Source organism: Myodes glareolus, chromosome 13 (assembly GCF_982192425.1).
Source record: "Myodes glareolus chromosome 13, mMyoGla1.1, whole genome shotgun sequence".
NCBI classification, from domain to species: Eukaryota; Metazoa; Chordata; class Mammalia; order Rodentia; family Cricetidae; genus Myodes; species Myodes glareolus.
Genome location: NC_142038.1, coordinates 27,413,016 through 27,429,328, shown reverse-complemented (window position 1 = coordinate 27,429,328; position 16,313 = coordinate 27,413,016). Strand labels below are relative to the sequence as shown.

At 51.4% G+C, this 16,313-nt stretch overlaps 2 protein-coding genes across 9 annotated transcripts in view; one reads left to right on the top strand and one right to left on the bottom strand.

The window, feature by feature from the left end:
* The first annotated feature begins 354 nt into the window (after positions 1-354).
* On the top strand, positions 355-10,724 carry Cd74 (CD74 molecule). 2 transcript variants are annotated; one of them, XM_087896035.1, is made up of 9 exons: positions 355-551; positions 6,017-6,186; positions 6,328-6,407; positions 7,142-7,204; positions 7,973-8,065; positions 8,333-8,420; positions 9,380-9,577; positions 9,948-10,010; positions 10,221-10,724. In XM_087896035.1, the coding sequence occupies exons 1-9, from the start codon at positions 475-477 to the stop codon at positions 10,226-10,228; spliced, it is 840 nt and encodes a 279-aa protein (XP_087752161.1). In that variant the 5' UTR covers positions 355-474; the 3' UTR covers positions 10,229-10,724. The 2 variants fall into 2 exon arrangements, with proteins under 2 accessions (XP_087752161.1, XP_087752162.1); XM_087896036.1 differs by lacking the exon at positions 9,380-9,577 and having other exon boundaries at positions 367-551.
* Positions 10,725-12,096: 1,372 nt separating this feature from the next.
* Tcof1 (treacle ribosome biogenesis factor 1) overlaps positions 12,097-16,313 on the bottom strand; it is a 31,644-nt gene continuing 27,427 nt past the window's right edge. For 5 of the 7 annotated variants that reach the window (XM_048419045.3, XM_048419046.3, XM_085699810.2 and 2 more), the window contains 5 exons: positions 16,041-16,221; positions 13,991-14,503; positions 12,934-13,025; positions 12,482-12,527; positions 12,097-12,276 (listed from right to left, as the gene is read on the bottom strand). In XM_048419045.3, the coding sequence (XP_048275002.3) occupies positions 12,501-12,527; positions 12,934-13,025; positions 13,991-14,503; positions 16,041-16,221 (813 nt within the window). In that variant the 3' untranslated portion in view covers positions 12,097-12,276; positions 12,482-12,500. Of the gene's footprint in view, positions 12,277-12,481; positions 12,528-12,933; positions 13,026-13,990; positions 14,543-16,040; positions 16,222-16,313 lie in introns of those variants that run through there. The other 2 variants (XM_087896034.1, XM_048419048.3) reach the window with 2 other exon arrangements.

Here is a 16,313-nt window from a genome sequence, read left to right as displayed (position 1 = left end):
TCAGAGAGAAGGGGACTTGCCTGAGCCCCTTTCTTCCCTCACGTATCATGGATAGGGTGGGTAAACAAAGGCACTTTCTGCTTCAAAACGATTTCTTGTCTAGGGAGACTGCCTGTTTCTAGAAGCATCCAAGGAGCCGAATGAATCCAGAGGTCTGCCTAGAAACAAGTGACCAGAGCCCTGGCCAGCCAATAAGATTACTCTGGACTTCTACCTGGTTAGGGAACTCCCCCTCATCCTGCCCAGGGAGGGCAGCTTTGAGTGAGTGGGGTATTTCCAGATTTGTGGCTTTCACTTCCACATCTACCACGTGGGCGGAGTGACCTGCTGTGGACGAATCAGATTCCTCCGAACACCAGCTTCAAGAGGTGATCCCGGGGCTCAAGGGTCCCAGACGAAGAGAAGGACCCGTAGCGGAGGCAGCAGCAGCAGCAGCAGCAGCAGCACCTGTGGGGAAGACTAGAGGCCAGAGACATGGATGACCAGCGCGACCTCATCTCTAACCATGAGCAGCTGCCCATGCTGGGCCAGCGCCCTAGAGCCCCAGAAAGGTATGTGTGAGTACCAGCAGGGAGCCCTCAATTCTGGTGGGCACAGAGTACGGGCCTGGGAAGGGACATGGCACTGAGTTGCGTGCGGGAAGGCTGCCTTAAACACTGACGTTTTGAAATATAAATATATATGTAAGGCAGGGCCTCTCTCTATATAGCCCTGGCTTTCTTCATAATGAAACTCACTCTGTAGACCAGGCTGGCCTCGAATTCACAGAGATCCATTTGCCTCTGCCTCCAAAGTTCTGAGATTAAAGGAGTGCACCATCACACCTGGCTCTGAGTAATCTTGAACCCCTCCCCCCAGCCCCCACCTGCTAAGAGTATTGACTTCCCCATCTGTAAACCGAGGGGCTCCTTGAGGGTGTGTAAGTGTGAAGAGAGCCCTGGGTTCACTCCTCAAGAGTTTCACAGACCCTATGCAGCTGGGCCATGACTCTAGGCCGAGACTTAAGACCATAGTGTTCCTCCCTCGGATGAGTTCTCACTTTTCCTCAATAGATCTGTCTGCTTTCGTAGCCTCGGATTTTGGAAAGGTTCCGATGCCAGTGACGAAACCATTTCTGAGGATAATAGAAGCAATTCAGTCTTTCCTTAAGGGCCAGAGGGCTTGTAGGAGCCTAGATAATCACAGTCTGGCCATATCCGCGTCCATACCTGAAACAGGATTAGCCTTTCTTTGTGTGTGGATGCTGGCTGCCATCCCAGTGGCTGCCAAACCTGTTACATGAGTGGCAGGGGCTTAGCGCTGTAGTGGGGTCAGACCCATCTGCGAATCTCTCCTTCGCTCTGTAGCAAGAGGCTGCCCCAGCCATCCCCATCCCCAGTTCCTCTCCCAGACCCCAGATGACCCCATTCTTGTACCCTCCACCCTCCAAAAACCCAAACAGGACTAGAATTCACCTGCCCTCTTGTGCTCCTTCCCCTACCCCAAGCTCTCAAACCTCATTTGTTTGCTGTCTATGGGGACCAAAAGCAGAAGTGACGTCAGCTGTTTCCAGGCAGAAGGGGATTTGAGAGAGCCTCTGAGAGACTGTAGGGGAACTGTGTTCTGGAAAGAAGGTAACCAGATATAGATCAGGAGAGCAGTGGGGACTTCCAAGGCAACTTTCACTGCTGTCGTAGGTGACTACAGAAAGGTCACAGCCTCTTTCTGGGTCACAGCTTAATGGCAACAGGTACAGTCCACCTTCTGTACGCTCTTCAGCAGTCTCGGATGGCGTTGACCGCCATTGGAATCATAATCAAGCTACAGACATGACCTTCATTCTTACAGATGCTGTAGCTAGGAGTTGGCCTTTTCTATTATTTCCCCCTGCTCTTGTCTTTTTCTTTTTTCTTCGAGACAGGGTTTCTCTGTAGCTTTGGAGCCTGACCTGAAACTCACTCTGTAGATCAGGCTGGCCTCGAACTCACAGAGATCCACCTGCCTCTGTCTCCTGAGTGCTGGGATTAAAGGTGTCCTGCTCTTTTCTTTTCTTCCTTCCTTCCTTCCTTCCTTCTTTCTTTCTTCCTTTCTTTCTTTCTTTCTTTTTTTTTTAAATATTTATTTATTTATTATGTATACAATATTCTGTCTGTGTGTATGCCTGCAGGCCAGAAGAGGGCATCAGACCTCATTACAGATGGTTGTGAGCCACCATATGGTTGCTGGGAATTGAACTCAGGACCTTTGGAAGAGCAGGCAATGCTCTTAACCACTGAGCCATGTCTCCAGCCCCCCCTTTCTTTCTTTCTGACTGGTCTTACTATGTAACTTTGACTGGAACTTACAGTGTAGCCCAGGTTGGCCTTAAACTAATAGATATTTGCTTACCTCCCAAGTGTTGGGATTAAAGTTGTGTGCCATCATGGCCAGAATTTCCCCCATTTTTACACAAAAGGAATCTGAATCCATCTTGGTAAGTAACAGGTTGTCTCAACTAGTGAGTGTTGGATAGAGCATTTGAACCATGACTCGTCTGAGTTTGTTCTCCTATGTGGGTTCTTTAGAGGCCTCATTTGTGGAGAGGGGAGTTGGGAGCCCCCTGACCTCAGGCCACTCAGGGAGGGCTGTGTTCAGAGACGGTGCCTTAAGCTCTCAGGCCATTCCAGGCAGGGTTTGACATGGGGCATTTTCCGTGAACACTTCTGCCTGGCAACATCTGTGTCATGATTCCTGATAATTCTGATTGGCTTCTGACTTTAGTCAGTTACCTTTTTTTTTTCCTTAATTACATAAGACGGAAGTACAAAGGAGGAAGTAAAACCAGGAGGTGACAGAGTTGGCACTCACTCAAAACCAAGGGCCAGACAGAGGATCTAGAGACATAGAGGCTGGGTGTGATTGTGCAAGCCTATAATCTCAGCATTTGAGAAGTGGAGGCAGGAGGATCAGGAATATAAGGCCAGCCACATCTACATGAGACCATTTCATAAAAACAAAATAACAGTAAATTCAATAAAAGAGGAAGGAGGGCAGATGCTAGATTTGAAGTATTATTGATAGAGTAAATGTGCTAGGTGTTGGAGCCAAGTGTTTCATCTCTACATTATTTTTATTTATTTAGGTTTTTGTTTTGTTTTGTTTTTTGAGACAGGGTTTCTCTTTGTAGCCCTGACTGTCCTGGAACTCAGTCTGTAGACCAAGTTGGCCTCGAACTCTGGGATCCTATTTCCTCTGCCTCCCAAGTGCTGGGACCACTGCTGTCCCCTCCATCTCTGTGTTATTTAATAACCTCTCATCCCAAGCTTTTACATATTTCACATGCAGAAAGGTCGGCTTGCTCCCTCACACTCCCCAGAGTTAGGCCAGTGGAAGAGCTGGGAAGCCAATTACCGCTACCTGCTCCCATCTACCAGATCTGAGCACAGGGTTCCGCGAGTCACCCAAGCAGGTAATGCAGCAGAGGACCCTGAGCCCAGGCTACGTCCTCCTTCAGAAGGTCAAGAAGCTGAGCGTACCCCCATTCTCCTTCAGAAGGCCAAGAAGCTGAACGTACCCCCATCCTAGTCTGACCTCCCTTCCCCAACAAAGAGTTTTTGCCTTCTCCTTCCAAAACAACTCTTCCTTGGCTCAGCTGTCAGCTTAGAAAACACAGAGTCAGCAAGCAGAGAGCTAATGAGAATTAGCTGTGTCTGTGACGTCATAAGTTACTAGGCAGACAGGTCTTCTGGCGTTTCCTAAATCTCCCTTCCTGGTTGCTGGAATAGGCAAGACTAAGACTGATTATGAAAATTTCAAATGGAGTCTGTCTTAGTCTGAACTACTATAATATACTGTTATATATATAGATATATAATATGTTTATATATATATAAAATATATATACTGTATATGTATATATATTACTATAAATACTGTGTACTATATACAGACTGGGAGATATGTGTCCAGAGATTTATTTCCCACAGGTTAGGAGGCTGGGAAGTCCAAGATCAAGGTGCTGACACCTGATGTTGACTTTCTTGCCAGGTTGTAAATGTTGGAAAGGCAGGAAGTTTTTTTCTTTCTTTCTTTCTTTCTTTCTTTCTTTCTTTCTTTCTTTCTTTCTTTCTTTCTTTCTTCCTTCCTTTCTTTCTTTCTTTTTTCTTTTTTTTGAGGCAGGGTTTTTCTGTAGTTTTGGAGCCTGATCTGGAACTCACTCTGTAGACCAGGTTGGCCTCAAACTCAGAGACATCCACCTGCCTCTGCCTCCCAAGTACTGCGATTAAAGGCATGTGCCACTACTGCCTGGCAAAACACTGGAATTTTAAGAGACAAGTTCAAACAACAGCAGAGTACTGATAATTCTTTCCATCTAAGGGCTAAGTGGGGGAAGAACAGATGGGAACTTTCCAGGTCTGGAGTTATGATCCTTATGTTCCATACTGTAACACGAGCATGCACCCTCACCACACCCCACCTCCTCTCTACCCCCCATCCCCTGCCCCAGACAGTAGTCAAAACGTCAAACTGTAAGCAATCACTGAGGTCTGAGGGTCTGGCCACCCAAAAGCATGACACATTCATCCGGGCCTAGCCATCTATGTTGCTGCTGAATTCCCCCCGATTGGGTATCACTACAAGGTGCTTCTATGGCCATAGGAAGATCTGTCTCAAAGAGAACTGTGCTGGGGAGACAGCTCAGCTGAGAAAGTTCGTGCAACACAGGTACAAGGACCTGAGTTTGAATCTCGAGCACCTGTTTGAAGAACATGTGCTGATCCTAGTGCTGGGGAGGCAGAGACAAGAGGGTCCCTGGGTTTGTTGACGAGGAAGTCTCGTGGAATCTTTGCATTCCAGGTTCAGTGAGAGACCCTGCCTCAAAACACAAGGTGAAGAGCAATTGAGGAAAACATCCGAAGTGAACCTCTGGTCTCTACACATATGTACATATGAACACGGACATGCAGTACATACCACAACTCTCCCCCTCCCACATACTACCCACCACACCAATACACACATCTCACACATCCCCCCCACACTACACACACACACACACACACATACACACACATACCTCCCCACCACGTATAACATACACCCCCCCATACACTATACACGTACACCACAAACACACATCACACACACCACACACACACATATCCCCCACCATATATACTACACACATACACACACACACATACACACACACATTCCACATACTATACATACACACCACATACACCCACCACACACACATACCCCCCACCACAAACATCACACACACATACTACACATACCACACCCACACCCACGGGTTGGGGAAGAACCACGTTTTAGAATTGCTGCGGTGAAAACGACTCGTGTGACGCATGACAGAAGCTAGGAGACTGGTGGAGATTTGTCCAGAGATTCCCAGAGACTGGCACAGAGGCTGTGTCCCTGAAGCGGGTGGCACCTGATGCTCCTCCCCCCAGCTCCCGTAGGATGTCTAGGTTCCTCTTCTCCTTTTCAGGGATGCACACTCTTTGCGCCACATTGCCTTCCCCTTTCTCTTTAAGCCTGACGTCACTGCAGGGCCTGGGGATAACACCTGGGATGGAAACCCTTCTTCCTCTTACACAGGAAAAGCACCTATCTTTTTCTGCCAACTAAAATAAAAAATAAATAAATAAATACACAAACAAAACCAAATCCTTTTCTCCTGAGGGTAGCTCTCCTCCTCAGATCTCCAGGGCAGAGGGATCCTGAGCAAAGAGGGAGGACAGGCCATTTTACCTGTCACTATACAAATGGGACACCAAAACCCAGAGTAGGAACTTGGCTCATTTTTTTCCCCCATAGAAGTTGGGCCCCAGGTAGATCTGATTTCTTCCCGGGAAGGACATTGGTGGTCAGCTGGGGCCAGGGGCAGAGGGATGTCCTCACACACACCTCTGTGGCCAGGGTAGCGGCGAAGGCTTGACAGAAGTCCGAAAGGGCATGGGTGGGGCAATATGTCCCCACTCCTAGCCAGCCTCCAACTCTGGATCCTACCTTCACTCCCTCTCCACGACAGGTGCAGCCGCGGGGCCCTGTACACCGGCTTTTCTGTCCTGGTGGCTCTGCTCTTGGCTGGGCAGGCCACCACGGCTTACTTCCTGTACCAGCAGCAGGGCCGTCTAGACAAGCTGACCGTCACCTCCCAGAACCTGCAACTGGAGAGCCTTCGCATGAAGCTTCCTAAATGTGCGTGTCCCTCGCCTCACGAGCCCCACCATTTCTCCATCTAGCCTCCCCGCCCCCATTCCCGGGATCCAGATCTCAACCCCGGGCCCCCTACTCCCTTGGACCTGGACTCATGCTGTCTGTGTCCTCCCTGCCTCACAGCTGCTAAACCTGTCAGCCAGATGCGGATGGCTACCCCCTTGCTGATGCGGCCACTGCCCATGGAAAACATGCTCCACGGGGTAAGGAAGGTGGCAGGAAGGAAATGGTAGCTGGTCTAGGCAGAGAGCAGGTGCCAAAGCTGAGGGGCAAAGTGTAACGGCTGGCAAGGAAGCAAGGTCTTAACTGCTGGGGAGGAGCTGGGCCACCTCAGAGAGGCTTGCCAGGGTGACGGAAGTTACCCAGATGGGAGAGGACAAGTCCCACAGCTTACAAAGCGCCTCTTACCCTCCACAGCATCGTAGGGTCTCTTGCCTCCTCCAAGCCTCTGACAGCAATGTTACTCATAAAACTATTGGTACCTTCCCCAGGGAAGAGCATGCCAATTGGTTGTCCAGTGCCAAATGGTCAACCCTGAAAATATACATACAGGTAGCATTATATGGACTGGACAGGCTTTAATTAGGAATATATAGTATATACATAAATAAACATATATGCAAGCAATAACAGTGAATAAAAAAGAGGCCATGAATTTGGAGGAGAGCAGGGAGGGGCATATGGAGAGACTGGAGGGAGAAAAGAAAAGGGAGAAATGTGGTAATTAAATTATAATCTTAAAGCTTATGCCAGCCAGACCAGTGGGGACATGGAGGCAGAAAGGGAGTGAATAGCTGGAGCTCCCATGTTAGGTGACAGAGCTGAGCTGGTGAGCACATAGACTTGACGCTTTCTAGACTCCAGCTGCTGTCATTTGCCCCTCCCTGCCCTTCCCACCTCTCAGCCAGTGCTGCTAACCCTGTTCCTCTTCCCACAGCCTGTGCAGAATGTTACTAAGTATGGCAACATGACCCAGGACCACGTGATGCACCTGCTCCTGGTGAGTGTCAGAGCTGGTGGACAGTCCCGTTCTACGTGGGACCCTGACCCTCGCTCACATGCTAGGCTCACTATAAATTCAGCACCGCTCACCCCAAGGGATAGAAGGTGGTCATTAAATACTCCACCCAGTCCAACCCACTTCCTGTCTTCAGATTAGTGTCTGTGTAGCCCTGGAACTGGCTGTGCTATGGAGACCAGGTTGGCCTTGCACTCAAAGAGATTTGCCTGCTTCCGCCCACTGAGTTTTGGGTTTAAAGGTGTGTGTAGCTACACCAGGGTCTAACCTCCTCACTTTTGAGGTGGAAAAATTAAGGCCCAAGTCTTGCATGTGACTTGTCATAATATCACGTTCTCCTTCCAAAATCAATATACCACACACCTGCTCTGTACTGGGTACTACACAGTTCTCAGTCTACAGCAGGGGAGCAACTTTAACACACCAGTGACCAGGTGGTGAGGGAGATGCAGCTGGCTGTGAGGACAGGCAGAGGACCCAGTCTAGCTAGGGTGGTCAGGAGGTCTTCGGAGATGAGACCTTCAAAACAGGCAGGCATCTGTAGGGAGAAAATCAGTGGTGCTGGTAAAGTTGGTCTGGACCCTGGCAGGAGCTACACCGCTGGGTGGCCCGTACCCCTGCTCTCTGTCACCAAAGCCAAGATCCAGGCTTGCTGCGGCAAACGTCCATTCCTTAGCACATGGTGTGCACATTTCCCCTTGCCTATCATGGAGTTCTTTGTAACTTTCCTCTTGCCCTGCCAATCTGCAGAGATCTGGACCCCTGGTGTACCCAGAGCTGAAGGGGACCTTCCCGGAGAACCTGAAGCATCTTAAGAAGTCCATGGATGGTCTGGACTGGAAGGTGAGCAGCTTCCGTTGACTCACCTCTTTCCACCGCAGCCTCAGGACTAGAGAGTGGCAAGGGGTGGGCGGGCTAGGGGAGCTGTTCTCTGGGCTACAGGGGGCCTTTGAAATCCACAAAAACCCCGTGGGTCTTCAAGAGGCACCCAGGCTGCAGCTGGACTCCAGATGTTGGGCCTGTCTGATCCTCCAAGTTTGTCATCAGGGTAAAGTCCAGTAGGGTGCGGTGTTGACCCCTGACCTTGATGACCTGCCTCTGTTCCCATAGGTCTTTGAGAGCTGGATGAAACAATGGCTCTTGTTTGAGATGAGCAAGAACTCCCTGGAGGAGAAGCCCACTGACGCTCCACCTAAAGGTACCAGATGGGAGTCTCAGGGTGCTAGGGCCCCCTGGAGCTGCTGAAGTTAAGGCCCCCAGCACTCTTAAAGGAACTTGCTGCAGAACCCCATCCTCTCAGCTCACTGTGTCTTCTTGTCTGTGCCTTCAGGGTTTGGAAACCCTGACATGTTGTCCGTTGGTCTGTTCTTTCACACACATACCGAGTATAGAGGTCTCTTGTCTCTCTGTCTTGGAGCAAAACCAACTCGAAACATACCAGGCGTGGGTCCTCGGAAGGACACCTCCCCAGCACCACACCTCAGTACTTGAGGAGCAGAAGGTCATAGAGTCAGTGAATGCCCAGGACCCTAGGCACATCTCACCTCACCAGCCATGCCAGCACATGAGGCTGGAGACCTAAAGCATGGGGGATGATTTGTTTTTACCTTGGCGCTGTCTCTAACTTGCTGTGCAGAGCCGGACAGCCGGACAAGCCTGTCCCATTGGGCTTCTCTGTCCCACCAATGGAAGGCCAATGGCCCATCCTTCTCTAGACCTGTTTCTCTGATACAGAAGAGAGCTCGCCTGTGATCTCAACCAACTTCTAGCTAATTTTTGATCCCCCTCTCTAGCATCCCCAACAAATGACAACCTCCATTTCTACTTGGGTCATCCAGGTAACAGGAAGGTCAGGTTCCCAAAGGTGTCCCTGTTACTGTCCTCCAGGAACCAGAATCACAGGAGTAGTCACCAACTGTAATAAAGTCTGAGTGCTGGAAGTAATATTTTGAGGCAAATGACTCCAGCCATGCTTTTCCTTTTTGGAAACCTTCCTGGTTTCAGCCTCCAGCCTCAGTTTCCCCATCTGTGCCATGGGAGAAAATAAAGCAAGCAATTAGGACAGGCACTAGGCCCATGGCAGTGGTGTGTGGGCCTCTGCTCTGCTGAGATCCTGGCCCGGAGCCCACTCACTCACTGTCTTCATCATGCCTGTAGCTTCAGTGCTGACCAAGTGCCAGGAAGAGGTCAGCCACATCCCTGCTGTCCATCCGGGTGCGTTCCGTCCCAAGTGCGATGAGAACGGTAACTATATGCCGCTCCAGTGCTACGGGAGCACTGGCTACTGCTGGTGTGTGTTCCCCAACGGCACTGAGGTCCCTCACACCAAGAGCCGCGGGCGCCATAACTGCAGTGGTAAGCAGGGGCCGCTATGTCAGTAATCTAAAGCACCAGGAAGCATTAGGAAGGCTGAGGGTCCCGAGGTCCCTAGTAAACACGGGGTCAGGACATGGGTTGGCTGTGCCCTGAGGACAGCCACTGGTAGTCATACATCTGGCCCTCCTGTGTGTCCCTTGCTCTCCTCTCACATTCTCCTACACACACGCTCTCCTACACCCCACCCCCCATCTCACCGTACCCCCTAACCACACTGTATACTGTGGTGCCTCCTTTCCCAGGCTCAGGGCCATACCATATTCCCCATATTCATTGGGGAATATGCCTTTGGGCACAATGGCAACCAAGTGTGTGCTGGGGTAAGGCTAGCATGATGATTCTTTTGCAGAGCCACTGGACCTGGAAGACCCATCTTCTGGCCTAGGTGTGAGCAAGCAGGATCTGGGCCTAGGTAAGGGGACCCGTGGAGAGGGTCACCCACACTTTAGTGGTGCACCATAATACTGGGCTGGCTTTTACAGAATGGGCTGGTGGTTGGAAACAGAGTATCAGACCAGCAGGGGGAAATGGGGTCTCTTGACTGCTCTGCAGTTCCAAGATGCTGGGAAGAGGCAGATCCAACAGGAGAGCCAACCATATTAATGTCTGCTTCCCTTCCCAGCCATGTGAAGACAGAGGCTGGCTCTGCACAGCGGCAGCTTTCCTGCTCTCCTGTGGTGCCCCAGCCTTCCTGCCTTTCCTGCCGGTCACATCCCACTTCCTGTTTCCCTGCACCTTGGGGCTTGAGGCTGGTTCTGCGTCACCATCCCTGGACACGGCAAATAAAATCAGAACAGAATGAGGATGCTGGAGGGCCCTGCTGCCCAGCCCTATCTAAAGGAACACAAAAGCTCAAAGTGGGCAATGCTAGGTGGACCCCCATTTCTGACCCAGTAGCAGTCTCCAATGTGGGGCTTTGAGATGTAGGCCCACAGACAGGGATAAGGGGTACTCAACCCTTAACCCACACTGAACACCTCTGCTGTCTTCTCAAGGAAGAACCCAGGCCCTCCTCCCAGCAACCCTTCCTCACTTCCTGCCAAACCCCCAGGTCCCTTGCTCAGCCAAGCTTATCAGCAGCCTGTAGGATCATGGCTCATGTGACAATAAAAGGTAGTAAGTAGAACATTCTTGCTCCTGGCTCTTCTGTTGGGATCCAATCAGTTTACTCTAAGAAAGTCAACGACAACCTTAACCCTAATCACCTGGGTACCCAGGACCCGAGGAGTCCAGGGTGATGGACCAGACACCCAGTTACCCGGTTAACATTCAGAACAGATTCTTGCCCAGTTTGAAAAGCACAGCTCATCCTGTCCCAGCTTCCATTCCTCAGGTCCCCAATTCCATTTCTGTACTAAGAACAGCGTAAGTGTGATGACAGATGGCAACGGACACGGGCCTGGGTGTCAGGAATGGATGCAGACGGGGCTGCCACCAGCTGCATGTCTGTGCAGGACCCTTGGCTATTCAGCTCCAGTCCACTGGCACCGGAAAAGGGAGCAGACCCGTTACCACCCAGGAGTCCAGAAAGAACAGGAGTGACAGTGTTCCTTTTTAAGTTTAAATACTTCTGTGAGTGCTCAGCATGGCCGTTGAGAGCCTTCTCTGTAGTCTGATCTAGACCAACAGTTGGAAAGCAGGGAATGGCTGTCCATGTCGGGTGGTGTGTCACAAGGCTCTGCACACAGGGTCCCCAGGGCCTCTGGCCTTTGAGGTGAATGCTTCGACTTCTGGCGCTCCCAAACTCTAGGCTGAGGTAGCGTTTGAAAGTCAGACTGACTGCCACTCTCCTCTCTCCGTCTACCCCAGTTACTGTCCCAATACATGCCGCCGTCAGCTTTGCTCACTTTTTGCCTTCACCAACACAGAACTGTTCCCTGGATAGAGGATGACTCGCGGCCTAGCTTCCTGGCTCTTCTACCCTTCCCATGCCAGCCACCAATGTCTTCCTTCCTTCCACACCATCCTAACCCCCAAACTTCCAAAGGCCCCTGAGCCATCAACTCCGGCACCTGACCCACCTGCAGCTCTCCTCAGGCTCAGAGGCCATCTCCTCCAGGGAGCCCTCCCTCCATCAGCGCCCAGGCTTTCTCTTTAGCAAACTGTCCGACTCACAGTACCATAGGCCTTGGCACACAGGCTGTAAGGAGCCCGGAGTGCTGACCTGTGCTCCTCCAGGTCACCAGTCTTTCCTAGTCAGTAACAGTTTCGGGGACAGACGCATGGGGGAATGCAAATCTTTACATTTAAAGTCTTTTATTTTGAGTTCTTAAAAAAAAAAAAAAAACCCAAACAGCTGGAAAACTGATAGGACAAGGCTTCGGGATAAGCCTGGGATCCAGGGAACGGGATGGACTGCATGCAGGACCTTGAGGGTCTGCAGCAGAGAGATGGAGGTCTGAGGCCTTTGGGTATGTTGGATTTGAAAGGAGGGAGGTAGTCACTTAAAAAAATATATATACTGTACACATCTTATGCAGCACTCGGAGGAGGTGGGCGTGTTTCATCCCACTTCCTCCCGGGACTGCTGCCCCCTTGTAGGTTCACCGGCTTGGCTGGCAGTACATGCTGGAGCTGGCCATCATCTTCTGTTGAGGGAGGGCAAGTTAACAAGTCCAGTCCCAGATTACATTGGCCAGAGGTCAGAGGTCTGGGAACAGTCACACTCTGACAAGACTCTGGGAGAAGAAAACAAACCAGGTCAGGAGGAAGAAGTCAAGGGAGAAGCAGCAGATTTGCTCAGGGCATCCTTTGCATGCTGCTGCTGTACCTGCTACCAGTGCCCCTCAGTCCCACTGACCCCGGGGAAGGGAGTTGCTGTCTCTCTAGCTCCCTCCTTGGGTCTGCCGAGCTATCCAGAAAGGCGAGAACAAAGTCAGGTACCTGTTCTCTGTGCTGGCCCTCACACGGCAGGCTCGGCTGTCTTCTTCTGTGAGGAGAGAAGGACAACAAGGTCTCAGTGCTGTGGGTCCTCAACTCATGGGCTGTCTCAGGAGCCACACTCCTGTAGCTCCCACTGCTAGGCTTTCCTGTGCTACCAGCCCCAGGCCAAACAGCCTTTGTCTCATGAAGCGGACGGCTGTTTCTTCAGTGAGCACCCCTTCCTGGCCAGGCCAGGCAGGTCAGGCACTTGCTCATACCTTTCTTCGCCCCTGGAAGCTGGACAGAGCCTACCGAGTTTCCTGCCCATGTCGGTCTCTCCTGTCACCCTCCCCTGCTCTTTCTCACAAGGTCCATTAAAACTTGAGACTGGAAGGTGGCATGGCCAGGTCTGGGCGTTGGAATGGGAAGTGTTTGAATTTCTGGCTCAGGAGCACCCAGGAACTCAATCTTACCTTCTTTTTCTTTTTCTTCTGTGTTGACTCAGGGTCTTTGGCTGAGGTCTTTTTGCCTTTCTTCTTTTCTTTTTTTTCCTTGTCTTTTTTTTCTGAGGGAAGAAAGCCAGCTTCCTGAGCAATAGATACTGACACCAAATGGGTCGATGTCAGGAGGCCAGACAACTCCCCGCTCTTACACCACGGGGTAACAGGCCCTGGTGGGGCCAGGATACCCTTCAGGTGCCTGTGGACCACACAATCTAGGGCCTCAAAATACTAGTTATGCAAGTTCTTTATCACTGAGTTATAGATCCACTCTTGAATTAATTCACTTTAAGAACCTCTTCCCCCACATTCATTTTAAAATAAAAAGACCAGAGCCCCATAGGTTCTGGACATCAAGGGGCAGCAGACCCTCACACAGGGCTGGCTATCTCTTCTCCCCCACTCCTGTCACGATGGGCAGGCAGTGCTCAGGTGGATTTCCATGCTGGGTGTGGTGGTGCCCAGAAGGCAGAGGCAGGTGGATTTCTGTGAGTTCGAGGTCAGCCTGCAAAACTGGCCTTTCTTTCTCAGGGTCTGTTTTCCACTTAAAGAAAATGAAAACAAAATACTCCCACTGCCCAGGGTTGGCAAGATGACTCGAAAGGCCCACCGGGTGCAGGCTCCAGCATGGAGGGCAACAGATGGCTGCTTTCCCTGAGGAACTGCATTCTAGGGGAAAGACGGCTCCGGATGAGGACAGAGGCACGTTCCGTACCTCTTGTGTAACTTAGGTTGGAGAGGAGTGCTCCCTGTTCTCCATCCTCGTGAAGTGGAGTTGAGCTTATGCTTTCTAAAAGCCCGAGGCTAACGTGGGTGTAAATGCCGGGCCCTGTAAGGGGCCTCCCGAGCTGTGGGGAGGGCTGCAGCACTGGCCCAAGCGCTCTGCAAACTACTTTTGGCTCTGCCACCAGATGCCTGTCGCTCTGGAAAACCACTTCCCAGGTTCTTATTCCTTGTGGAGAGTGAGATAAAGAGGCCTGCCACCCCCGCTCTGCGCCCGCAGTGTATATCCAGGAAGGCAGTCACTTACTCTTACTGGATTTCTTCTTGTCCTTCTTGCTCTTTGAGTCACTCTGCTCTCGGCTCTCAACCTTTAACCCCAGCTCACTTTTGGACTTCTCCTTGGCCCCTCGGGAGCCAGGTGACCCCTTCCCCTTGCCATCAGCATTTGCTTTGTCTAGCTTGGATTTTGCTTTGGAAGTCTTTTCTGGGGTGATGGCACCTGCTCCATCCACCAGATGCTTCTTCTTGCTCTTTGGGGCTCCAGCTGCTAACTGGTTCTCCGAAAGCTTCCGCTTCCGGCCCTTCTTCTTACTCTCCTTGACGATCTCTGTGGTCTTCTGCCTTTCCTGCTCCAGCAGTTCTGTCAGGACCTTCACCACAGAGGCCTGCACCTGCGCCTCACTCAGGGGCCAGGGCTGCTCCCGGAGGCGCTGGGTGATGCTGTCCTGTAGAGCCTGTGTGGGTGTTGCTGGGGTCCAGGAGCTTTTCTTGGCCTTTTTGGGCTTCTGAGGTGTGGAGCCTGAGGAGGCCTCTTTCCTACCTGTGGATCACAGGTCTCGGAGGTCACAGGTCTGGAAAGCTGAGGGACAGATCTTATACAATATATGAGAACTGAGGGGGTGCACCTCCTTACAACTACACAGATGGGGAGCTGAGGCCCAGGGGTCACTCTGCCCATCCACCTCCAATGCTTATGCCTTAAACAGGGATCTCACCTCTAACTCCCAGCCCTGCTCTATGTCCTCACACCAAAAGCTCCACTCAGTCATAGTTGGGGAATGGGCAGTGTCCCCAGAATGTTAATGAGATGGAGGGGACAACAGGTAGGACGTGAGTCACTCAGTTTAATGTAAGGTTTCGGCCAGGTCACAGTCCCGTAAGGTCCATTTCCCACTGTAGAACAAGCTAGAAAAGCAATGGTGTCCTTTGCCACGACCTGTGGATTTATAACATGAGAGAAGGTCCTACGGGCTGCTGTTCAGCTCCTGTCTGTGGACATACAGTGGGTCCTTGCTGGGGCAAGAGGCAGATGGGGGGAACTCTGGGTATGCTGTGTATGCATGTGGCGGCTGACTAAGCAGGTTTACTGCCTGCCAGAGTGACTTCTGGTGCAGCCTTTGTTTAGAATTTTCCACGCCTCTGCTTGCCTTTGATAATTGTGTGCTGACTACATGTGTAAAAAAAACCTTCCACAGCCCCCTCGAAAATGTCTCCCTGTCGCACCCGCCTCTCACATAGACAAGAACACTGGGGAAGAAAGTGAGCAACAACTCCGCCTCTGACCCAGCGCAGGAAAGCTCAAGTTGCAGCCCAGAGTTCTCGGTCCCATCACCACTTCTAGCCTCCCGGGTCACTTGGGCAGGTCTCCATCATTCTGTGCTACTCAGAATTCTGACACTGTGGGCTCAGGGGCTGGACCCTAGCAGTGTTTGTCTCAACGAAAAGCTGCCCAGGAACTAGCTCTGTAGACCAGGCTGGCCTCAAACTCACAGAGATCTGCCTGCCTCTGCCTCCTGAGAGCTGGGATTCTTTAATCCATGTGCCACCACCACCTGGTGACAATTTTCTACATGATATACTTTTGACAGTACACGGTGGCATTACTCTTGCCTTGCACATGGTTAAGACATAAGGTCCCAGGAGCTTTTGCTACAGAGTAAGTCAGAGCAGCCCAAGAGACCAATGCATCACCTAGGGTCTCCTCTATATCCTGAATCCTCCAAACAGGACTGCTGGCCAAGCCCGAGTTATTCTGAGTCCCTATACCCAATACTCTGGCCCACTAACTAAGAAAAGTCAGTAGGAACAGCTGGGGGGGGGGGGGCAAGGCCTCCTCCACAAGCCAAAGAAGTTGCTACAGCTTCACTAGCTCCAAAGGGGTGGATATACTCTCTCCCAAGGTGACCAGAGCTGGAAACCTGGGCTGGCCTCCAACTGTGTTTGAGGGTACCTCCAGTCCCCACAGAGGTAGGCTTGCATTTGAGGGATAAAGGCAAACACTGGTGAAACTGTTGCTGCTGATGGCAGGCAGGAACCAGCAGCCTTGCCCCTCCATGTCCTACTGTCCCCCGACTCACCGGCTTTGGGGACCGTGGAGTCTGCCGAATTCTGGGATTTTGCTTTCTGCTTGCCATCTGGGTTATCTTTGGTGGCCGGAAGAGAGGAAACCAAGGGGTTGGAGTCTGACCTAGGAGTGGCTTTTGAAGTCTGGGAATTGGCCACAGTCACCCCATGAGTCACATAACCTGAGAGGAGAGACTGAAGAAGCCCAGTGTGAAAGACGCAGTGAGCCCCTACCCTCATCCCCAGAGGCAAGGCCTGCTGTGAGGAAATCAGTTCAGTGATCCAAG